This window comes from Etheostoma spectabile, chromosome 2, assembly GCF_008692095.1.
Source record: "Etheostoma spectabile isolate EspeVRDwgs_2016 chromosome 2, UIUC_Espe_1.0, whole genome shotgun sequence".
NCBI lineage: Eukaryota > Metazoa > Chordata > Actinopteri > Perciformes > Percidae > Etheostoma > Etheostoma spectabile.
Window position 1 is genome coordinate 19,971,004 of NC_045734.1, and position 24,522 is coordinate 19,995,525.

The window sequence follows — 24,522 nt, forward strand, 5'->3', positions numbered from 1 at the left end:
GGTGCTTAGTAGCAATGAAAAATGCCTTAAGAGCAAATCCCCTTTAAATAATTTAAAATAATCAACTGAGCACACCGTCAACAGTTTTAATACAGAAGAAATTAGTTCCAACTCAGCTTGCTCTGTGGATTATCCAGCAAAAGTGGATAGTATTGTTGTTGTTGTTATTATTATAATACATATTAATATATTTCCCTACTGATAACATATCCCAACAGCGTGGATCACCCCATTGGTCCCAATATCTCCACAGATATTGCACTGGTGTGCTAAAGCCAACACTTAGAAATGCAGAGGTTAAGAGTTCAAATCCCACTGTGGTCGTTCAAGATTGCCCTTTAATGCACTGATGGTTCTTTAAGGAGCTTTGGATATAAACATATACCAGATGTGCCTTGAATGTTTCTTTGCTATAAATCTTGACCCTGTGCTCCTCTCTCTTTATCTCATTTTCTCAGGTTCAGAAATGGTAGAAGCTCAGTGTCAGAGGTTTGAGGTGAGGAGTGCAGATGGAGAGAGAGTTCTGTTTTCCGCAGATGAAGAGGAGATCAGCATCGGCACCGAGAAACTTAGAGTCACAGGTAGGTGGTACACACAAAAATAGACAACAGATACAATACTATACACACACACAAAATGACCAACATTAAGTCTTAAGGATAGTTTATTAGTCTTAAAAGGTGACCACCAGTAACACTGTAAGGTGTTTTTATGTGGCCCCATTTTGTTAATCACAAGCACATGTACAAGGACGCACATGCCCGCGCGTGTGTGCACGTCGGCGACGCAATACACAGTCATGCAAGTGGTTTCACACTATTCCACTGATCCACAGGTGGATCATTGTGCAGCATTGTGCCAGCACAGGCAGGGATGAAGAAGGTGACATTAAACATGGAGTTAAACAATTCTGGATTTAACATACTTAAAGCCATAGTGTGCAGTTTTTGCCACCCCCATGACAAAAAAATGAATGTTTTATGAGGAAGAAAATTAATTTAACATAATTGTTAAAGCTCAAGGATACACGGAATGCATTTGGTTGAGTAACACTGAATCTAAACATAATATAGTTTGTTACTAAACGAAACAGGGCACCTTTATTTTAGGTATGTTTTATCTAGGGAATTTCCATGTTCCCAAAATGTTGTGCAATACAGATTAATTGGTTAGGAGTTATAGATATCTGACATATATATATATATATATATATATATATATATATATATATATATATATATATATATATATTATATAATAATAAACTGTATAATATCATGGTAACTACATCATCATTGTTGCTATCTGATTTGTAATAAATGGTAGTATCAATCATATCAGTGTAACACAGTGCATCATGGTAAAGCTATAAGTGAGTAGAAATGATTCCACAAACATGTATGGATCATTGTAGAGGTCAGCATGTTGACAAGCTCCCACACTCTTTTTTTGTGTTCAAGAAGAACTAAAGGAATTATTTTAATGATTCATGAAGGGATAGGTACAGACATTGATGGACCAACAGCGGACTTCGGCTAATTTGTATAACAAGTTTCCTTGAGGACGCACACAGCTTACAGGACATACGCACGCTGTAAGCTGTTAAGCAGAGTGCTTTTGATGAGTGCAGCCAAACAAGACTTGGGTCAGCAAGCAGAGTCATTTTTGCTGATTCGAAAAAAAAAGGTTAGAACAAAAGAGAGATACAGTAGGAACAGAAAGAGAGAGACAGAAAGGAAAGAAGCAAAAAAGAGACAGATGGTGTAGTCTAAGCAAAGCCAGGTGATTATAATTGCAGGGGAAAAAAGACAAAGCAATTTCAGTAAAATGAAAAAAACAAACAAAGAAGTGAGTGAGGATAATTGCCCTTTGGCACTCAACAATATCTGTTTTTCTATCATTTACTTATTCTCTCTGATTGAATATGAGTGAGAAAATCAAACGGAAGTGTGTGTATGTGTGCGCACATCTCTATCTGTTTGCATGTTAGAATATGTCGATAATTCTGTTATTATTTTTTCCAATAACACACAAAACATGCATTTAAACGAACCCCCAAATTCAAATTTCAAGGTGAACTACAGAAATACAAAATACATGTCTGTTAGAGGCACAAAGAATGTTGCCATCCTTTACTTAATGATGGAGGTCAGAGATAAGAAAAAGAACAGTGAAAAGAATGCAAATATGAACAGATCCATTTAGTTCATGCACTGAGGTCCAGTGAAGCCATGCTATGCCCCTGTTAATTTAAAATATGTATTATTAAGATTAGATTATTATTAGGTACTTTTTCAATTTAAACATGAACAATGTTTTCACACATTGCTGCCCTCTGCAGTGGCAAAGGTGTATAGCAAAGACTGCATATCTAATGTGGATGGAAGCTTGCATGGAAGGCTGCTTGAGAATCAGCCAATGTAAGCCAGTGCCATGGCAGCTAGTGAGGTGTGATACTAGTGGGCTTACACTTAATTTCTGTTTATGAAAATATAAACCCAGTGTGAATTGTGTTGGTTCCAATGTATTGGCTCTGCTTTGGAAACACTTCATGGGTGTTTTGTAGCAGGAGCAGTGCCACCCAAAAGGTTATGACAAGCTCATAAACATGTTATGTACACAGGAGCATGCTCAGGAGATTATCTCAGACAATTGTAAATTATGAAGTGAAACCAAAAGTAACACATGGATCAAAGCTGGATCAAACATGACCTGTGGTTGACCAAGTGACAAACATAATTATACAGACTCTGTATTACAGAGTAGCCTTCAAACATAGAAACACACAAACCTTTGTCCACCACTGGAAACATTTTCCCTTTACTTGTTTCCTTCTGTTGGCAGTTGCAGAGACATACACATTTGTGCATTCTTCAGTGGGACTTGGAATTATCCCTTAGAAAACTATGTTTCCAACTGAAAAAGCTTTTGAGGTACAACTGCACCTTTATGGACATGTTGTCCTCATCCTCCCCACAGGTCCTCCTTTAATCTGCTTGAATCAAACTTTGCATGTACTGCTTCAGTATGAAACAGTGATCCAAGTATCCTTTTGTTATCAGTAAGCCTACAAATGGGAAGTATTACACTTGTAGCAGTGCTGAACATACTTTTTACGGTCTCAGCAGGAGCCATTGTCCAGTACTTCCCCCCAAGCATCTGTTCAGGGCTTCAGGCTAAAGCAGAGGTCCTTGCTGCACACAGGGTGTTAAACACTGCATTATATCAGAGCCAACCTGTCTACAAACAATTATGTGCATACTGCATGTAACTGTTTTTGCATTAGTACACTGTGTTTTGGGGGGAATGCAATACCACCTAGGTCAGGGAAATAGTATGCCTTTGTTTAATTCTAAGTCAACACTGACTTCCAGTTAGATACAGGACATAAAGCCCCCTCTCCAATGTTGAAGTCTAACACCATCCAGCTCCTTATCATCCCAATCGTCATACTAGATACAACATTGGTACTACATGTTATCATTAAATGTATAGATTGCTACTGGAAATGCTATCATATTTCAACATAATTTGTATGACACACAAAAAAAGTGTCTGTCTCAGCTCCACGAAAAGTGATATGATGCAACAGTGTTTAGGCTTTCAAACAGAAGATGGGTGAGATTTCTTTTCCTTCCTTTCATCCACTCTTACCCTCTCTACAGGGAACGAAGGTGTGGTGTTCAGCCATTCTGTAGAGACATCGCATGTAAGGGCAGAACCCTTCCAGGACCTAAAGTAAGTACTCTAAATTAGTGTGTGTGTGTGTGTGTGTGTGTGTGTGTATGTGTGTGTGTGTGTGTGTGTGTGTGTGTGTGTGTGTGCCTGGCACATTGATTCAATTTACAAGTCGCCCTTGTTAATATTTGAGTTGTGTTAGAATATTTATGGAGTGTGTGTTCTTGTGAATAATTACTGAGACCACACCACAAATAAAACATTTGGGAAAAATATGTAATGTTAAAATTTAAGCGGCTGACTTAGTGGTCCTGTGCAGTCCTGTGGTACAGTGTGCTCTTGACTTAAATCCTCTTAGTGCAGAAAGAGGTGTGCTGGTGATTGCAGTCTGAGAGGCCTGACAGAGGGAGCAAAAGTCCTCTGCGCTACAGTGTACTAGGGTCTGGCTGTTACCAAGTGGAGCCTCCCGCTGATACATGCACTTGAACCCATGTAGTACATGGTGTTTGCTCAGTTTCTCCTTTTTACTAGTAGAGTTCATTACCTTTTTAGCTGGCTCATCTCGGTCTGATCTAAAGTTGCTTACAACAGAATCAGCTCAGACGGCTGATTCCTGTAACTGCATCAGGAAAGACCACATCACCTAAATGTAGGCTATGTATCTTCTCCATGTACCCTCTCCTGAAGCGTGTTTAATTGTATTGAGGTTACTTCATTACTAATGTCTCAGCTTCTTTTGGGCATTGTCAGACAGAATTTAGCTGAAGTGGCTTTTGGCCAGGGAGGAAAACACAAACAGAGAGGGAGGAAGGGAAAGAGAGGAAGACGGAGAAGGGAAGTTAAAAAAGTGATTGGTGGGAAACCAACGTGCATTAAATGCTCTGTACAAGTGAAAAAGTGGAGAAGGAAAGGAAGAGATAATTGACTGGATAGAGGGAGGTGAAAGCTGGGCTGGGTTAGGGGTGATGAAGAGGACAACCAAAAGAAGACAGAGGGCAGATGGAGGGTGACAGAGGGAAAGAGTTCAGGAGAAGGGGATGGGAGTTAGTGTATAGAATAATAGATTAAATCAAACCACCATAGCAGTAGCATATAATGGGATACAGCAAAAAATATGAAGCCTTTCAGGGTATGCTAAATAGCCACAGTTTCTTTATTTTATGGAAGAAATTGAGAAGTTTAAGATATTAAACGAAGGTACAGGACAACTAAAAAAAGTTGCATGGTTTGTGTGTTTTTATTGACTGGCTTTAAAAAGAAGCAGAAGATTTGCTGAGACAATGTTTGGGTAGGCTGATGACACCACATGACATGCAAGCCATTATGAATTTTTAAATGCGAAGAATTGTAAGACCATGCTGGTTGCTTATTACTCATCTTAAGCATTTACTTTCTTTTCAATCATGCATTTAATCAGCTTGCATCAAGCTTGGCAGCTGCTCCATCAATGGCTTATCCCTCTCTAAAACATTTACAGGGACCTTAATAGAGTCCCTGTTGAGGCTAATATTCTTTTTTACTGTATTCCACTGAGTAAACTGTCTGCTCAACATGATGTTGAATTTGAGCTCATTGAAGTGGTTTTTTGACTTAGTCGGCATTTCCCCAAACCAAGGGTACCTCCTTCCATATGTGCCACTCTTTTAGTTTCCATGTATTCACACTATCTTAAGTGTTTTTCCACATGTTTTGCATATAGCTGGCTCAATAAAGAGTCCAACTAGTGTATGGAAGGTAAGACTAAGGGGGGCTTTGGTTGCTAAGTGATCCTAGACATGTGATATAGAGTCAATTCTTGGACTTGAATCCAGCATGGGAAATTTGTGAAAAAGTCTTAATTCTCTCTCTTTCCTAAGTATTCCTGTTTCTCCACTCACTGTAAAATTCAAAAAAAAAAGAAAAGAAGAAAAATGTGACATAAAATAGAATCAGAAACATAGAGAATCAAACGTATTTGACCCAGAGGTATGAGATAGATGTAAAGTGAGAGACAAAAGAATGGTTGAAAGCAAAGCAAAATGGGTAGTAGAGGAAATTCGTCTTACATGCTGAGGGGTCAAAGGAGAGGAGAGGGAGGAGGCATTTTGAGCAGTGGGTGAACTAGGAGTTGGATTAGCTGAAGGAAACCGAGAAGTGATAAAGGGAGGTGTGGAGTTAGGCAGGGATGGAAAGTTACAGGGAGAAGGAGGAGAAAGAACATTGGGTCAATAGACGGGTCAGTGCAGATAAGCAAGGTGATGAAACCTGCAGTGAAGGTGAGGAAAGAAAAGACGAAGCACTCTATTGACTGTTGTTTCAAACACATGAAGTGTTTTATTTTTCATCATGTTCAACACAGTTCTATGTCATACCTGTGGAGTTACATAAAACATATAGTAAAAAGCACTCAATGAAACAGTTTTGCCTGAATTGCCCTTGTCATTATCAGCGTCATCACAAACAAGACTATCACCACTTAGCAGCACACATATATGGCCATAGAAAACAAACATTACTCACATTTAACCATGCATGCACACAAAATAAATCCACATAAACATGCAAACATATATTAACACACAAATTAGTACGCATATAATGAAACAAATACAAACCACAACATAAAACAACATAAAAGTACTGATACACCTAGCAAACATAAAGTACAACCCACAAATACATAAACATACACACACACACACTCACACACAGCATTTATGGATTAAAACCCACATTAAAACAAATTTATGGCATGCATGAAGTGAAACCCCTTATAACCCCACACAGCTTTGTCAGTGCAACCTTATGAATACATAAAGAATAGCAAGTGGCATGCATAAAGTGAAACCTTCACACACACACACACACACACACACACACACACACACACACACACACACACACACACACACACACACACACACACACACACACACACATTGACACATGGCACTGACCTCTCCACTGCTTCACCTACAGGAGGGTTAATAAAATAGGTAAAAAAACACTTGTAAAAAGGTGATTACATGCTTTGAATACTTCCCCTCTCTGCCGTTACATGGTTGGGAAAGAAACAACAGACTGAAGCGTGGTCATTATCATGACAATTTCTCTCCTTTTTCTAACTGAGGTGTATTCAATGTGAACAGATACTCCACACTCATTTCACACTACAAGTAGTGATTATATCAACACGATTAAAAGAAAGCACAGGTTCTGTTCTCTTTTCCTAGTTCACAGGCACTTTTTTTCACCAAAGATTTTAATCCCTTTCTGGTTGGAACGCGCTATCTTTCTATCTTTCTTCGTTTTCTCGTGGTATCTTTGTCCTCATCTCTCCGCTTTCTTATTCTCTGTTGTTGACTAACTCTCTTAGTCACACACACACTTTTGTCTTTGTCGTTCTCATTCTGTCTAGGTCTTCCCACATGTGCATTCCTTCTTTCTGCTGCGAACTCCCCCTCTATTTCTGTCTGGTTATGAAAAGTAGAGTGTTATACAGTGAAGGTAAATGGGACATGTAATGAGCGGATTGAAGTCCATTCAAAGCTAATGATCTATCTTAGAGTTTAACAGTGAGCAAGGGAGAGAGAAAAAGAGGGAAAGAGAAAGATAGATGGTACACACTTTTCATGATAAAGTACAGGTCAGGAAAGATAAAGTATAGGTCAATCTGCATCTTTAATACTGCACTTTTGTAAATATACATATGACGTTGTTCAGTCATAGTAGTTCATTGAACCTGAGTGGACAATGTTCAAAGCTTCCATTGCTAAAGCTGCGGCGGTGAGCTGTGGTCCTTAGGTTTTAGGTGCCTCAAGGGCCGGTAACCACGAACACCCTGGTGACACCGTGTCAGGGAACCGTCCGACTGAAGAAGAGTCTTTCCGGATATGTTGTCTCGGAGGACTCCGGAGGCAGTTGCAGGTTACCGCGGCCCGAGGGCTGCAGCCTCTGCTGCGGGTGTGGGGAAGTTCGGAGAAGATATGGAGAAGGACTTTCGGTCGGCACCAAGGTGCTTCTGGAAAACCGTTCGCCACCTCAGGAGGGGAAGCGGAATCATCCAAGCTGTATACAGTAAGGGGGGGACCTTGTTGACCTCAACTGAGGAGTAATAGGGCGGTGGAAGGAGCACTTTGAGAACTCCTAAATCCAGCTGACACACCCTCTTTGGTGGAGGCAGAGCGGAGTGATGGGGGGATTGTCGTCAATTTCCCTGGTGGAAGTCCGCTGAGGTAGTCAAACAACTCCACAGCGGCAAAGCCCCAGGGATTGATGAGATCCGTCCAGAATGTGCGAAGGCTCTGGGTGTGAGGGGCTGTCTTGGTTGACACGCCTCTTCAACATTGCGTGGAAGTCTGGGACGGTGCCTAAGGAGTGGCAGACCGGGGTGGTGGTGGTTCCCCTCTTCAAAAGGGGACCGAGGGTTGTGCCAATTACAGGTATCACACTTCTCAGCCTCCTGGTAAATGTCACTCCAAGGTGCTGGAAAGGAGGGTTCGCGCGATAGTCGAACCTCGGATTGAAAGGAACAATGCGATTCCGTCCTGTCGTGGAACAACGGATCAGATCTTTACTCCGCAAGGATCTTGGAGGGGGCCTGGGAGTATGCCCACCATTCTACATGTTTTTTGTGATCTGGAGAAGGCGTATGACCGTCCCCCGGGAAAGTGTTGAGGTGCTGCGGGAATATGGGGTGAGGGGGTTCCTTCTTTGGGCCATCCAATCTCTGTATGACACGCGAGAGCTGTGTCCGGGTTCTCGGCAGTAGTCGACTCGTTCAAGGTGGGGTTGGCCTCCGCCGGGCTGCGCTTTGTCACAATCCTGTTTGTAATATTTATGGACAGGATATCGAGCGTAGTCGGGCGGGGAGGGGTTGCAGTTCGGTGGGCTCGGGATCTCATCGCTGCTTTTTGCGGATGATGTGGTCCTGATGCATCATCGGTCTATGACCTTCACACCACTGGATCGGTTCGCAGCCGAGTGTGAAGCGGCTGGATGAGATCAGCACCTCTAAATCTGAGGCATGGTTCTCAGCAGGAACCGATGGAGTGCTTTCTTCGGGTGGGGAGTGAGTCCTTCACCCCAAGTGAAGAGTTTAAGTACCTTGGGGTCTGGTTCGCAGTGAGGGACCACGGACGTGAGATTGGTCAGAATCACAGCCGTGCGGTATTACATTCCGTTTATCGCACCGTTGTGACAAAGAGAGCTGAGCCAGAAGGCAAAGCTCTCGATCTCCCGGCAATTTTCGTTCCTACCCCACCTATGTCATGAAGGCTGGGTCATGACCGAAAGAACGAGATCAGGGTACAAGCGGCTCATGGGTTTCCTCAGAGGGTGGCTGGCGTCTCCCTAGAGATAGGGTGAGAAGCTCAGTCATCCGAGAGGCTCGGAGTAGAGCCGCTGCTCCTTCGCGCGAAAGGAGCCAGTTGAGGTGGTTCGGCATCTGGTAAGGATGCCTCCTGGGCGCCTCCCTAGGGAGGTGTTCCAGGCACGTCCACTGGGAGGAGGCCTCGGGGAAGACCCGGACTAGGTGGAGAGATTATATCTCCAACCTGGCCTGGAACGCCTCGGGTTCCCCCTCGGAGCTGGTTGATGTGCTCGGGAAAGGGAAATTTGGGGTCCCCTACTGGAGCTGCTGCCCCCGCGACCCGATACCGGATAAGCGGATGAAGATGGATGGATGGATGGACGTTGTTCAGTCATTTGTTAGTAATTTGGCTTGTATTGTATTGTATGCTGGGGACAGAATGAACAATATACAGCTTGAAGAGAGTAGACTAGTGCTTCTTAATGGCCCAACCCAGGGGCTATTCAGAGAGGGCGCGTTGAGGTGTTTTTGGAGGGTGTTTGATTTCATTTTGTAATCATTTTAGTCTCACATTCAAATGCACATGTCGAAAATTCTATCATTAGACTTTTACCACCATTATCTGTAATGTATTTTTTTGACGAGGCTCTCCTTGCTAAAGACAAGGATTTGTTTCTGAATTGCTTGCGCCCAGCTTTTTATTGTTTGACTACATTTTAATTGATAGGGGGTGGTAAGGGACCTGGATAATGGATATGGGGGCACTGGCCCAAGAAAAGATGAGAACCCTTTACATTCAGTTAGATTTGGGCAAACACAAACCTGAGGGTTTCTGAATGTGGGGAAGTACTTGACAACTTGACGACTCAAACACTACTCCAGTTCTATGTAGTTCAATGTCACAATTATATAAATATGTGGTTGGGTTGAACTAACCCAAACTGCAGCAAAAAACAAACATTGAAGCATTTGTATTTTCACTCCCTCTGTGTGACTGAGCCAAGGTAAAAGTAAATATAGAGTAGGCAGAATTGAAGTTGTGTGATGTGCCGATCACAGTGACCAAAGAGGGATGCAGAAAAGATTTCTATCGGTGTGGTTTCAAAGACTTCAGGAGTGATGCCAATGTGACTAAAGCTAAAGAGACGTGAATGCACAAACAGTGCTAGAACTGGGTTGTGCTATTAGCACAGAGATGGAATGCTCCACAGCCTGCTTTCCAGAGAACACTCCAGGAACACTATTGTAAGCTGTGTTTGCAGTATTCTGCTTTTTTTTCAAACTGATTTTCCACTTTAAAGTATACGTACGTGGAGCGGCTGGGAGGTAGACAGAAAGCAGTCGCTTTGGAAAAAGTCCTGTGCCTGGCATCTTTTTTTAAGCAGCACAGTTCAACATTCATCTTAGAGAAGCAATCGTGACAGTGACTGACTAAATAACATGAAAAAAAGAAGCGGGGATTGACAAAATGTAGGCAGCCAACAACAACAAAGACTAAAAATGGAGGGTACAGTTTACTGATAGAAGCAGCAACTCCAGCGAGTCACTGTGATAACAAAACTGCTTTTCGTTATCAGTACAACGTGTGGCTGAGGCAGCACTAACTACAAAAACCACAACAGTGTAAATGCAGCCTTAGGTAGACAAGAAAAGTTTCCATGTGAAAAAGTTTATTTACTGGCCACATACAAAGCTAAATTGGAGAAAGGTTGTATCAGAAGATAACTCATTTTCAGTCTGTTAGGTTGTTGTGATATAACTAGGAATTTGCAAACAACAGACACAAGTTGGTTATTTTATCTATACATTAATCAATCAATAATTACATTTCCAGAAGATTTACCAGAATGTGAGCAGTATTGTGATAAAAAATTGCATATACTGTGACACAGAATTTTTTTCCATAATATCCCCAACCCTTTTGGCTTCATAAAAAACATCACCATATTGACAGTATGTATGTTTTGACTGGGTATTTTATTGACAACAAAGAAAAATAAATGGTAGTTGGATTCAAAGTAGTAGACACGCTGCAGGCCTCTCAATATTGCTATTTAATCTGTTTCCTACACAGGAACTTTGCAGAAACAGCTGGTAAGTTGACGTTGAGTCAAGATGTTTAGTACATGTTTTATTCCAAACAGTGTTGTATCTGATGGTCACAAGACGGTAACATCCTGATAATTCTTGCCTTTTTTGCACTGTAAAAATGTAGCTTTTCATTGTTATATCTGTTTTATACTGTTTTTTTTTTTACTATACTTTTTTAAACGCTATACAAAGAAAATATGTCATTGTTAACCAGAATTAAATGATAGCCGATAAATGAGAAAAGTAATTGCACAAAAATGTGCTTCTTAAATCACTATACATCTTCATATGTCACACACCAGTGACTTCTGTAACTTTTTTCGATAATGATATTGCATTTTGATAAGGATAGATGCTCTTTGCATCAGTAAAACAATACAAAGAGCATCTGGCATTAGGATGCCGTTGAAAGGACAACCCTTTTTTTTTTTTAGGATTTTTTTGGGGCATTTTAGTCCTTTATTACCACAGGACAGATGAAGACGTGAAAGGGGAGAAAGAGAGGGAGAATGACATGCAGCAAAGGGTCGCAGGTCAGAGACAAAACCGCGGCTGCTGCATCGAGGAGTAAACCTCTAAACGTGTGCGCCTGCTCTACCAACTGTGCTAACTCAGCCACGTGTCTACTCATTTAAGGCAGGATTGAAAAACGTCTGTGGCAACAAAGGTGTTGTTTGAAATGAATGAGGAGTCTGTGTTTTTGCCATGCACTGCTATGGCTTTTCTAAACATGGCCTTAATCAAACCGTAGTTCAGCCCAATCAAGACCAAAACAATTTTTTGTACACCTGGTGCATTTTGACCAAATCAAATACAAATCAAGCCATGAACAGACATTCAGTCATGTTACCTGTTATCTTTGTGGCAGCATAACCTTTGCTTGTTGAGTGTTTCCATGATTGTGTGTGAGTGTATGTGTTTGTGTGTGTGTGTGTATGTGTGTGTCAACTGTGATTTAGGGCTCAGACTTCAAACTTTCTTCAAACTTTATAGTCTTAACTCAGATAATAAACATTGATTCATGTTGTTTTTTTGTGTTTCCTTACACTTGTTTTTTTTTCTTCTCTTCTCCCTCTCCAAACACCTTTGCTTTTTAGACACCTAAAAAGTGTCCTTCTGATGCAACTCAGTCATGACATCGACCGACTAACAATATCAACAGACAAAAAAAACGTTTAAACAATTCAACACAATTTATTTGATGAAACACATGTCTGTTGTTTCACATCTTCTTTCCACCACTTGTTTTTCATTCATATCACATGCTTTGTCCAGCAAATTTGACTTGGATGTGACTGTTTGTGCTCCTAAGTTATGGAATGCCTTACCTTTGACCATTCGTCAGGCTTCCTCAATACCGATTTTTAAAACTCTTCTTAAAACTCATTTCTACACTTTGGCTTTCAACCCAAACTGAGACTTGATCTTATCTGTTTTTATATAGTGTTATTGGGTAGATCTTCACCCCCAGTTTATTATTTTTATGATATTGTGATTGTTATTTTTATCTGTGTTTGCTGCCTTCATGTACAGCACTTTGTTCAGCTACTGCTGATGTGAAAGCGCTTTATAAATAAAGTGATGATGATGATGATGATGATGATGATGATGATGACTAGCTTTATGGAGATGACAACGTCAAACATTATTTGTTGATATTCTTGTCATTGTTGGTATGTGACAATCTTTGTCCTCATATTTTGAGACCAGAGAGAAAGTGTAGAGAAGGGAGAAGAGTGTCACACTGAAATGCTCTCGAAATGTGGTAAGAAAAGGAGCATGTGTTAGTGTTTTAAAAAAACAAAAACAGTTTTTGGGTAAAATGAGTGGCATGAGTAACAAAATCACTCAATAAACACTGACAGCTAGCTGGCAAAGGTGTAGACAGATGTATAAATAGGGAAGAACTTCAGTCTGCCTATAAAATATTAAAAACAGCAAAACAGACAGATCAGTGGCTGGAAAGCTTGAGTCACAGTCAGGCAGATGGTTGATGGAGTTGTAATCTGCATACTTTTATATTTAAATCCTATTTTAGATCTATCTAGGTCTTAATTTTCAAGTTTCTGTTTTTTGTGCCTATCTCTGGTGTTTTGGCACTGTATTTCCCAGTGATCACTTGTCCAGTATGACATCATTCTCTTTAGATTTTCTGCTGACAAAGTTTTAGGTTTTGGAGATGTGCTGGGAAGACCACAGCAGAAAATGTTGTCTTCCGGGGCAAATTTACACTAAATAAAAATATTAAAGCAACAATTGGGTTTTGCTACCATTTTTTAAGAGTTGAAATAAAAGTTCTAAGACTTTCATGTGCACACAAGCTTATTTCTCTTCAATTGTGTTCCTAAATTGTTTATATCTGTGTTAGTACAGTAATTTCCCCATTGGGGACTAATAAACAAATTATCTTATATCTTATCTTAGTGAGCACTCCACCTTTGCCAATATAATCCAGCCACCTGCCAGGCGTGGCATATCAAGCTGCTGACTAAAGAGCATGCTTATTAGTATTTGAGTTTACAGTGCAGCAATTTCCTTGACAAAGACACACAAAGCATAACCTCATTGAACGACTTTAGTCTACGCCTGCGTCATAAGGGCAGCACCACTGCAAAACACAACTGCAAGGAAGAGCACTACTTTGACAGAGACACCAAAATCAACCAATGATCATGCCAAAAAAGTTTGAGGGGTCTCACTAGGCTGACTCTAGCGGACATTTGGTTACCTCATGTCTCCAACTTGATCTGATGCTTGGCTCCACAGCAGAGAGAAACAAGCTGCTGCACAGTCAATAGCTCCCTGTTTCTTTCCACTCTTTCATCTTCTTATCCCTCCCTTGGTGCCTTCTTTTCCTGTAAGTCCTGGGGTCATGAGAAGGCTCCCTGGGGAGAGTTATCCCTAACACAGGCAAGGGCATTGGAAAAGGATTTGTGCTCTGTGCCCCTTTCCCCTATCCCTCGTTCTATTTCCATGTATCTATCTATACAGTACTTCCATCTGACAAAGTTAAAGAGGACTGCAGAGAAACTCAGAGCCCTTTACGACTCAGGGGCATGGGAAATGATTTTATTTAGAAAGTGTAGGGATATTGTAGGGTAATGGTTTAAAAAGGGAGCTCAGGAATGTAAGTTCCTTAGATACAGAGCCAGATATAGTAGTTTTTTAGATATAATTTATAATAGTTTTTAAACAATAACACACCATTTTCCACAAAAAAGGTAATTATTTAAAACAAATTGCAGTGTACGTATCTCTACATGATTTACGCTACAGATTAGTATTAGAAATGTGGAAAATGGAAAATCTCAATTTACTTGATATTTTATTTGAGCATCAATATTTTTCTTTAACTTTAGTTTAAAAATTTGTCTGAATAGAGTTTGATAAAAGAAATACTTTATTGTTGTGACACGTCGGAGTGGCTGTTCTTATGGTGACTATGTTAGAGGTTGTTACCAAATACAAATTTGCTTCCCATTTATTTCTTTGTGGAACAGGGCGAGACAAATTTGCTCCCCAAATTGACCCACCTCCTTTGCTTTGCTCAAGAGTTCAATCTGATTGAATACAGTCAGACACACAGAATGGTGACGCTCCCCAATGTCCAGTCAGTTTGAGAGAGGGGATGGGATTGACCTTTCCTGCAGGATATTGATTGTTTATATGCTTGTTTCATACCTGCGCTGAAAAATCAGATAAGAGGTAATGCGATTTGGCAGCATTACGTGTAAGGACAGGGACAGAGGTTAACGACAAGTTGATTATTCGTTATTATTGATTTGATACAATGCTGTAAAATTTACAACTTTGTGAATTGCTCCTGTCCACTCCTGCTTTTGGACCACACCACTCAAGTCAATTTCCCCAAGCAAGTTTTGGTCCGATTTCTGCTCAAGGAGAGAATTGTTGTTTTGTATACACGTCAAGGCAAGGTTAAATTGGATTGGAATGTTTGACTTGTATTGGAAACTACACACCCATTTTTAATATTGAGTATACTCAAAGTGTTATGCATCCCCAAAATTCTCAAATGTTTCATGGATTTCTACAAGTAAAGTCATAAAAATGACTAACCTATTTTAGTTTAAAATACTAGTGAATGTAGAAGTTTCTTAATGAATTGGGGTTTAGGGATCTTCCACAGAAGCACTGAGGATCCCTAAATCCCAGTTTGACCACCACTAGATCAACCCCCATAACAGGCTGGGGAGAACTGCTTAATCCATCCATCATTTCCCTAGTGGGAAATCCCCAACACCCTCGGCAACTACCCCCTAAGGATGTTACTCCTAATAAGAATTAGTTTTTTATGCTATACGCTTTCTCATAGCTTTTTTTCTTACCATCTTTGCGCAGGGAGATCACAGAGTGAAAAGGTGAATTTGTTCTTGATTTCTGTCCTTGTCATCACTCTACAATATGTTTCTGTCCGATTCAAGCCAGATGCCGTGTTGAGGTCAACCGTTGTTCTGTCCCTCTCATTGTCTAATCCATGTCTTTTAATACTGGTCCTCAGGAGTGCTGCTGGTCTGTCTTAGTGGGCAGGTAATTGCTGTTAATTGCATTTACCCGGTGTGCCAGGTGTAAACCAGCACCTGATTGAATAGCAAGAATGAGAGCAAGCAACAAAATCAAGTCCGGCTCTGCCCTCGTTTCTGCCATTAATCTCTTTATCCCAGTCAGTATAAGACTGGCCTCTATGTGTAGATTAAAGCAATTAGACAGATCTTTTCTACCTTTGTTTCATACCCTTTTCCATGTTACTCTTCATTGTCCTTTAGTGCACAGCTGTAGTTTTCTGATTCTTAGTTGGGACCTAAAGTTGTTCTACATGTTCCTCTGTAGTAGGTCCCTAAATGACACAACGGCTAATGTGATTTAGTGGCCCTGGGTCCTAGGGCTTCTTCCAATTTAACCCAATTACAGACTGTAAAATGTTATGAGTCCTTGAAGAAGGGATTGGAGAAATGATTCACCCTGTGGGCGTCGTTTTCCTCTCCTCTCTCACCCACTCATTCAACAGTTCACTCAACTCTGAATAAGTTTCCAGAGCTAAAGCTGATGTTGAGGTCAGAAAATATGTTCAATCACTTTATTTTCTTGTTTTTATCTAAAATACTCTACTCACATTTATGCTTAAATAGATCAAAAACCAGGGAATATAGACAAGAGGAATAAACCAAGATGTGATTCTAAGTACATGGCACACTCATTACCTTGAATATTTAAATGTCCCAAAGTCAGAGGTTTAACAATTAACCCACAGTGCCGTGAATCTTCACATTAAAGAAGTATACTTCACATTTGCGTTTTAATTGAGGTTACAATCCTCCAATGCCTGGTAGAAACAACAATGTCATCTGAATTAAGGACCACTTCCTACTCAAATTGTGAAGGAGTCTCAGAGTAGAGTTGATTTAACCAGGTTTTCCTGTGAATCAGCTAGATAGATGGGGCATGGTGTGGGATGGCAAAGTACACCACCTAATTAGCTCCGCAAAAACTCAGAGAACGCGCGCCCCTAGCTGTTTTTTGATTAAAAAGTTGGTGTCTGTGTCAAAGTAATTGGAAATCATTAAAATTTAGAAAGAGCCACATTTTCTTTGAACTGTGCCTTTGGGAAATGCTTCTCTTCACACTAAAGTTCCCATTAACGAATAACAGTTCACTTGCATGATGTTTTTTGAACAATGCCTGTTTTTTTATGCTTAGCGTCATCTTGATTCACGGATTGATTGCAAGTTTTGAAGGGAAAAAGCTATGCACTTTGTTTTTATCTTCATCCTTCTCTTTATTCCTTTCATGCTTTTAATAGTGATAACCACAAGCTGTGCTTTTTTTCATGATTGTAGATCAAAATCATTACACAATAGCTAAATTCACTATCTATTCAATGTATTTCATTTTCTTTCAAACCTTGGAGTTGTCACCAATCAGGGAAACCAAAAACCGCATTTGAGCTCCTTCAAAAACCACATTACCTTTCCTACAATTTGCTGTCCTGCGATTGTATTTTCGGATTCATCTAACACCTCCCTTTCCTTGGTACAACAAGGACAATCAGCCTTGCCCTGCTCTGTTCTGTTTTTTATTGATTAGACACACAGGGAAATCATTGAGAACAAATAGAGAGAGGGAAGGCAAGTCGAGTAACAAGCAAGCTTGGTTATGGGAACAATCCATAACGTCTGCGTGTGTGTGTTTTTGTGTATTTGTTAGATGGACATTTTCTTCAAATTAAAGTTGTACCTTTTCCTAGTTGTCAACATTGGGAAAAACGTATCCTAAGTTTTAGGGAGACAGATAACAATGTGGCCTTTGGTGATGTGCTGATCAAATTTCTTATCCTAATGGTAGACAGTTTCTACTGAGCATTCTAACTTGATACTCATATTTCCTGTGACGTACATAATTGGGGTACAAGATAATCTAATTCAACTGAGGTTAGAAATGCTTGACATTGTAATATCTGCATAGCCTGCAGATTTGAGATATTTTCTTTAATGATAATGACTTTCAGGAATTTTTTGCAAGGGGTTCTGTTTAAATCATTGCAAGGACTAAACAGATTGTATCTTAGACAAAGCACAAAGATAGAGCTCATCGCAAACCAAATTATATCTTATGATAATGAACAAGTAACTTTTAGGAACCGGATTAAAATATGATGCTACAAAGGAGCTATATTACACAGTTCAGTTTTTGTTTGTTAAAAAAAAATGAAACCCCACTTTGTTGAACTGGCAAGATGAAGAGTTGCAGAAGCGTTTTACAATTTGGGCAAACCTCAGACTTCCAACATTACAGTAATTCATATAATGATGGCTTTTCCACTATGAACCTGTACCATGGACATGCTAACCACGTCTCCTAGAAATCAGTGTACAGTGTCAGCATCAGTGCTACTACAAAAAAAAAGTTTGGATTACGTTCAGGAGCAACATTTTTTCTAGTGTAGCAAATGCTGCCTTTTAGTACAACAAGCAAGTCCTATATATGCAAATCTCACCCTGTTGCTGTTGTCTCATTCTCCTTCCCTGTGTCACAAGCTGCTCACACAAGTCATTGCGTGATAAGAGTCATTCTTGTTTTTTTAATTAGTTCATAGAGCTTTAAAACAACGCCTCAATAAACCGTATACATAGTTACTCTGTCATAGTTTGTTTATGTTGATTGTTGTTTGTCTTTGTCAGTTATTGTTTATAAATGTCTCTTTATCATTGGATGCTGTTGCACACATCTTGAGGGGGAATATGTGAAAATAACAACACCCAGTTAATATTCAACATGTCTCCCCATATTGCAACGCATCTGTTCTTTGTGTGTGTGTGTGTGTGTGTGTGTGTGTGTGTGTGTGTGTGTGTGTGTGTGTGTGTGTGTGTGTGTGTGTGTGAGAGAGAGCTCAGCTGTTGGGTGTTTCTGTGTGTGGGTTGCAAAGATAGACGGCTGGTAATATCAGATTTTGCGACAGAGCCAAATGTTCCTCTGTGGATAAAGACTATTACAAATGGCTAGAAGCTGTTTTAGCAAGACACTGAAATCACAGCACATAAATAACATTGGAGAACACAAAACTCACACACACCTGTACATAGATACTTTCACACACTCACAGATATTTAAACACCTTGTATGCATACACGCACATGCTCCTAATCCAAACACAGCAACAGGCAGCTGTATTGTGTTGCAGAAACCCGACTTCATGGTTGAAATTTAAGGCAGGAAATAAAAAGGAACTTCAGGAATATGCAGTAAAACACATTGAGACCAGCCTTGGATTTGTAACTCGAAAAAGTTACTAACAGAAAATGTACCTCTGACTGACTGACTAATTGGTAATACATTGTTTTACTGGCCCTGCTTATAATGCTAAACGCATACTACTGTTCCCTAAGGACAACCGGTAGTTTTGTACCTGCTGACTCTGGGGTAAACTGTAGTCTGGGTAAAAGCATCACAGGAATGCCCCTTGAGAGTTTGGATCTGACTCGTGTGTAGCCTACTAGTGTGCATTTCTAAATAGTGCTTATTATTAATTCATAATTTCTCAGAAAACTTCCTTTGAATGAAAATCTATAGAACAGCAAACAAATGACTTAGAACAGGATATAGTAACTCTTCTCTTTGACCAGTTTAGGACCAACATTCCAATGTAAAGATGTCTCCAATGACGTATAGGAAATATTGGAGGTGTGAGAGGGAAATAGCTCCAGTCGACTATGGCAAGGAATGAGGAGAGAGACTGAAAGGGGTTGGGGTGAAAAAGAAAACAAAAATGTGAAAGAAGGAGAGCAGGCAGAGCAAGAATTCAGTGGGGAGGGAAGAGGAGGTGAGGGAATGGGAGACACACTGATAGGATGACTGTAGGAGGGCAGCCAATGGGGCAAAGAAATAGAAAAAGCACAGAGTTGATATTGTGATTGTCTTTGTCTCTTGCACTCTCAACACACTCTTTTTTGGCTTCCCCTATTTTTCTCCGGATTCCCTGTTGCTTTATCATTTCCCTTTTCTTTCTTCTCTGTGTGTCCACTAGAGGGAGGGTATGAACTACCATTAAATATCTTTTTATCTATTTGCTTACTTTTCTTCCTTCCCTCAACTGGGCAACAGTACCAATTTCAGAAATGTGGACACACTCTTTTGATGCATTTGTTCATCTGTGTATCACCCAGACTAACTTTCCGTAATCAGGTTTTAATTACATTTTAATTACAAATGAACTAATATTCACTACAGATAAAGCACAGAATTACAAAAACACATCTCCCTGCACCTCATGTTTGAAAGATGTAGAACATGAAGTTACCTGAAACACACTCTCTCCTCCTTGTACTCACTTGCCTCCCAAAGAACCTCAGATTTATTCATTTGCTTGCTCAACCTACACTAAGACACAGTCCAAAAAAGTAGAAACTAAACAACTTTGCTCACAAGTGCATTTGAATTTTGACTTAAAATATGTTTTTAAGCCAAATGGCAATTGTGAAATTGTTATTTAAGGTGAATGTAAGGTATTCTGGCTCCGCCCTCCTAAATACTTCTGCTCGGTTTTCAATTTCCTTCAGTACACCGTCTGGGTTTGCGTTATATTCTTGGGTTTTCTACGTAAACATTTTTGTTGGTCCAATCAGCGAACAGAGGAAGTGGCTGAGAATGATGACATTGACGTTGTGTGCTAGTTTCAGTTGTAGTTTGGTAATGGCGGCGGAGAAAGATGTGGGCAAAGCCATTCAGTCCGTTGTGGCAACGCTTGACCAGGACAATCTTTGCGGAGTTTTGTTGGTGGCCAAGATGTTGTGTCTCTCCTCCCCACAGAGTTCGGGAAAAGTTCAATTTTCCAGCTCGCTCCGTTAGTGGTGAAGGAGTTGGCTAAGGCGAACGCTAGCAATGCTAAGACGCTTCACGACCAAATGTTAGCGATTGGTTATGGCAGCTCCAGAGTGGCTCTGGGTAGATCCAATAGTTTTAAACTTCAACAGAGTACCCGCCTTCAAGGACAATGACAAATGACTTGTATAAGAGTCTGGTAGGACCAGGCTAAATGCAAGGTGCCACAAATATTAAAAGGCAAGGAGAGGCAGTCAATGCAAATAGTTGTGCTGTTGAACACAACTGCTATATATCTAACGTATTATAAAATAAATGATGTCTGCATTATTTGGGGAGGTAACATCATAGTGTTCTTGTTCAAAGTGGCAACCCTATTGGAAATTAAAGCCAATGATGAATGACTTAGAAGTAACTGCTTTAAGCAATGCAGCGGTTTTTGACTAATTGGCACTAAGGGGAGTTGAGGTTTCATGTATTAAAAATAATGGAAAAGACCTGGCAAAGAATATTCTACCCACCTTAGTTACAAAAATCCTCATAAACAACCTAAACCTCTGCTGAATGCAACATGCAGTACATTGAGTTTATTTATCTTTGGTTTATGATTCCTATTGTGGGATTATGTTGCCTATGCCTATGCCTTTTGTTATTTCTTAAACTTGGTCCCAAAAGCTTTTTCATATTATCAGCACAAAATGCAGTCGAGGCAGTGGTTTCTGTACATTAAAGTGGAATAGTAGGGTCAGGTGCCTTTCCCAGAGGCACTTGATCAGTCTTTATGGGAGCAGAGTGACATTCACAATCTCATTTCCCAACATATGTTCTTCCATCTGTATAACCAATAATGTGAACAGCTAAAGTTGCACAATTGCAGATACGCCTCTAAACTGTAAATCTCTGTGCAAGGACACACTTTCTACTTATATTTTATCTGTTGTGTTAATCCCGGTATGTTCTGCAATTACTTATTGAATTATCTTCAGTGCTCTGTATTTGTTCTATTCTCATCTATATCCTTCTCTATGCTGCTGCAAATATCCATCTTCCCCACAGGGATAATTAAAGTTTCCTCCAATCTTGAGAAAAATACAAGATAGAACCGTTTGTGAGGCATATTAAATAACAAGGAGTGTAATACAGTAGCTTCAGATGTCTTTAACGCAGTGGGGGCCTGTTGCTGCCTCTGAAGATGATGTTGCTTTCTAATGTCACACTGAGCCCTAAGTCTGACAATGTTATTGATTGTTACGCAAGCAACTGAAATTGTTCAAAAGGGTACTTTTGAGTTAGCAGAGTATTATTACTATCAAATTGAAATCTTTATATTTGACTTCTTACAGCTAAAAAAGGTTAGTTTTTCAACTTTCTATAGACAGCATGCTCCTTATTCTTATCACATCATTAAAAAGCTATGCATTACAGAAGGCGTGAGCCGCAGATGGGTAAAGAGAACACACTACACAGACTAAATGCACTGTAGTCTTTTTATTGTCTTTGCGAGGGAGCTCTAATGTTCCTCCTCTCAGATGTGTTTTCTGTCAGGCTCTACTGTATGGAATACTGAGACAATGCTAATGAAGCAAAGCATAGACTGTCCCACTGTTTTTCTGACCTTGTATCTACAATTGGGAGCAAAGCAAGTACACATATATACCTTTTTCTGTTTTCCTGCATTTGTTCATGTGTTAAATCAGAAAAACAAGAAACTTTTATTTCTTCTTTTTAGATCCTTTGTCTTACTTTTAATGTTTTTGGAAGTAGCGAGCAACGCTGTGTTTGAGTTGAAATAGTTCAGTAAAATAACTCTTTTCTTCATGGCTAATTAGTGTACATATTGTAATAAGTGTAGATACCAGACTATTACACAAGAAAAAATTGCTTTAGTTGTTAAAAGTTGAATCAGAGGGAGAGACTTTAATGCACACACAGAGTTATATGGAGAAGTTTCAGTTGTCTTTGTAATGTTCTGATCTTGTACATTCCATACATTTTAGGTAAAATACCTACAACACATGGACGAGGTAATAAGATCCGTCGGTCGGAAATGACACTATTAACTTCATTAAAGTTTCAAGAGATCTACCCTTGAAATAAGAAACCGACAACAGAACAAGTTAGTTATTTTGTGACCAGATATGTTGCTCATATGAAGACATGCATTCATCGTAGTCACTATTGCAGTAGACATTAATACTGTTAACTTTTGCATTTTTTCCTCTCACCCATCTATTCTCTACCTACTTTCTTTTCAGTATGAATTATTGATTCCAACTCTGTCTCTTTTCTACCAAAACAAGTCAACGCACGTTGGATGAAATTGCGGAGGAGTGAAGCTAGTCTTTCACTACTGATTAAATTATCAGCTTGGCGCCCCTTCGAAGGCACAAAGGCATGAAATTGCTTGACATTTTTTCTCCTTACGCACTCTGCCATTAGCCATTTCCTCTGCAACATTTCACAGCAAGGAGGACAGCGAGAGCCTCTGAAAGTCGTTTTGGAGTAACTGAAGGATTTGTCAAGCAGTGTGTTGTGGAAAGGCGAACAGATGTACGAGACATCAAACGTCACGGCAAGACACAAGCACCAAACTGTTTAGAAGTGATAAAGTTACTGCTGGTAAACACGCTATCTGAAAATGGATATTTTAATATCCAAGGGTACATTTCTGTGCTCATACATACATACACACACACAGACATGTACACACACACACACACACACACACACACACACTTCTTCCTCTTGCTCTGTCTGGCACACACAAACATACACACGCATTCTTTCCACAAAGACAAACCTCTAATGTACCTTGCCACTCTCCTGTCCCACCTCAGTAATTCAGTAGGGACTTTTATAACTGTTTAAAACAGCCCAAGGCTTTCTCTTTTCCCACTTATTTTCTTTTTACACCTGCAGGATTCATGGGGCGGTTGCACGTAGCATCACCCTCCCTCAGCCAGACACAGACTCACTGCAAAAGTCAGACAACTTTGGAAATGCCATATTTCTGCATTTTGTCTCGTTTAACCCTCTTAAAGTCAAAGGCTGTCACTTTTGCTGTCTTTAGTCTTATTTCAATGCATCACTCAGCAGCACTTTTTAAAATTGGAAAACTTTTTAATGTGCCTCTTGGATGGAGTTGAATGGTGGCGTCAGGAGCGCTGAGGCAGGAGACAGAGCATTTAGCGTGAAAAGGTTAAAGGTTTGCGTCCAAAATGGCAAGGTGGCAGTAAGGTGGTATGGCTTTCAATGGTTCTGAAGAGGAAAAGGTCACGATGAATGTCAGCCAAGTCTTCTGGGGAATATAAATCACACTAAAAAGCCCAAAATTTAACATTTTCAGCAAGATGTTTTGCACAACTTCACACACTGGTTTCAAAAATACATCAAATGAAGTAATTTCATAGCAGTGTGTAGTTTTGTACCCCAGCAAGACGACCAAGCTTATAGGATGCATGATCTGAAGGGAAATTCAATGCATAAATTTAATTTATGTTTCTTTCTTTCATATGTGAAAATTCTCAACTCAAGTTAAAACTAGATATTCCTGATATAATTGAAATGCTAATATGTATTTATGTTTTATTTACCCGACAGAATCAAGGATGCATGGATATGTTGGACAGTCAGAAAATGTGAGGGTTTGTGCAGGTTACCACCCAAAGAGAAATGTTTTGCCGTGCTCCATTCATGATTGAGACTGTACACAACAAGTTGCTTCTGTGTAAAAGTTAATTTCAACAAACTAAAAGTGAGAATGAGGATATGGTTTAAATTAGGAGAGGTAAGACAAATAAAAACTTTATCACATATATTCCCTGTCTAGTTTTGCAAACCCAGACATGCATTGCAGTTAAGGTCAGTACTTAAACATAATGGCAATTAGGAATTCATTTAGTGAGTGTAGGCAGGAGCAGAAAGGACACAATTGGAGTGCAGATCAAACTAAGATATTAAATGGCAACATACAAATGGGATTTCTAAATGTACTACACAAGATAAATATATTATGGGAGATGCATATTGAATGATTCTTAGGTAACATATTTGTAAATATGTACATAAATTACAGCAGTTTCCTAATCTTTTCTGTCTTTCTTTTTGAAAATTCAACCCCCCGTCCCCCC

The 24,522-nt window shown here is 39.8% G+C and overlaps 1 protein-coding gene across 1 annotated transcript in view; it reads left to right on the forward strand.

The window, feature by feature from the left end:
* Positions 1-24,522, forward strand: part of LOC116698496 (zeta-sarcoglycan) — a 372,560-nt gene that overhangs the window by 319,206 nt on the left and 28,832 nt on the right. The window contains exons 5-6 of the mRNA XM_032530441.1: positions 459-581; positions 3,666-3,738. Of these exons, the coding sequence (XP_032386332.1) occupies positions 459-581; positions 3,666-3,738 (196 nt within the window). The remainder of the gene's footprint in view (positions 1-458; positions 582-3,665; positions 3,739-24,522) is intronic.